At 32.9% G+C, this 237-nt stretch overlaps 1 protein-coding gene across 1 annotated transcript in view; it reads right to left on the bottom strand.

The window, feature by feature from the left end:
* Positions 1 to 237, bottom strand: part of tpcn2 (two pore segment channel 2) — an 8,295-nt gene extending 8,058 nt beyond the window's left edge. Inside the window, exon 1 of the mRNA XM_035652133.1 lies at positions 167 to 237. Coding sequence (XP_035508026.1) covers positions 167 to 172 — 6 coding nt within the window. The 5' untranslated portion in view covers positions 173 to 237. The remainder of the gene's footprint in view (positions 1 to 166) is intronic.

Raw genomic sequence — 237 nt, 5'->3', positions numbered from 1 at the left:
CTGTATTTTAATTATAGAAAATGATTGTATTTTTTAGTAGTCAGTTATTTATATTATTTATTTTTTTACAATTTCTTTTTATTTAATTTTTTTTAGAGTGTAGGTCTTAATACATGTCTAGAGGTGGTCAGAGTCTGTCCAGAAGACATGTTTTGACTGCGCTCACCTCCATGATGTAGTTGTCTCTCTCTGCTGTGGACTTCTCAGAGTTCAACACCAGGACGGTCTGAAAAACAC

This window comes from Morone saxatilis, unplaced genomic scaffold (assembly GCF_004916995.1).
Source record: "Morone saxatilis isolate NCDOM2014 unplaced genomic scaffold, NCSU_SB_2.0 Contig11, whole genome shotgun sequence".
Lineage (NCBI taxonomy): Eukaryota > Metazoa > Chordata > Actinopteri > Moronidae > Morone > Morone saxatilis.
The sequence above is the reverse complement of the archived record's forward strand: the minus strand, read 5'-3'. Positions and strand labels throughout refer to the sequence as shown.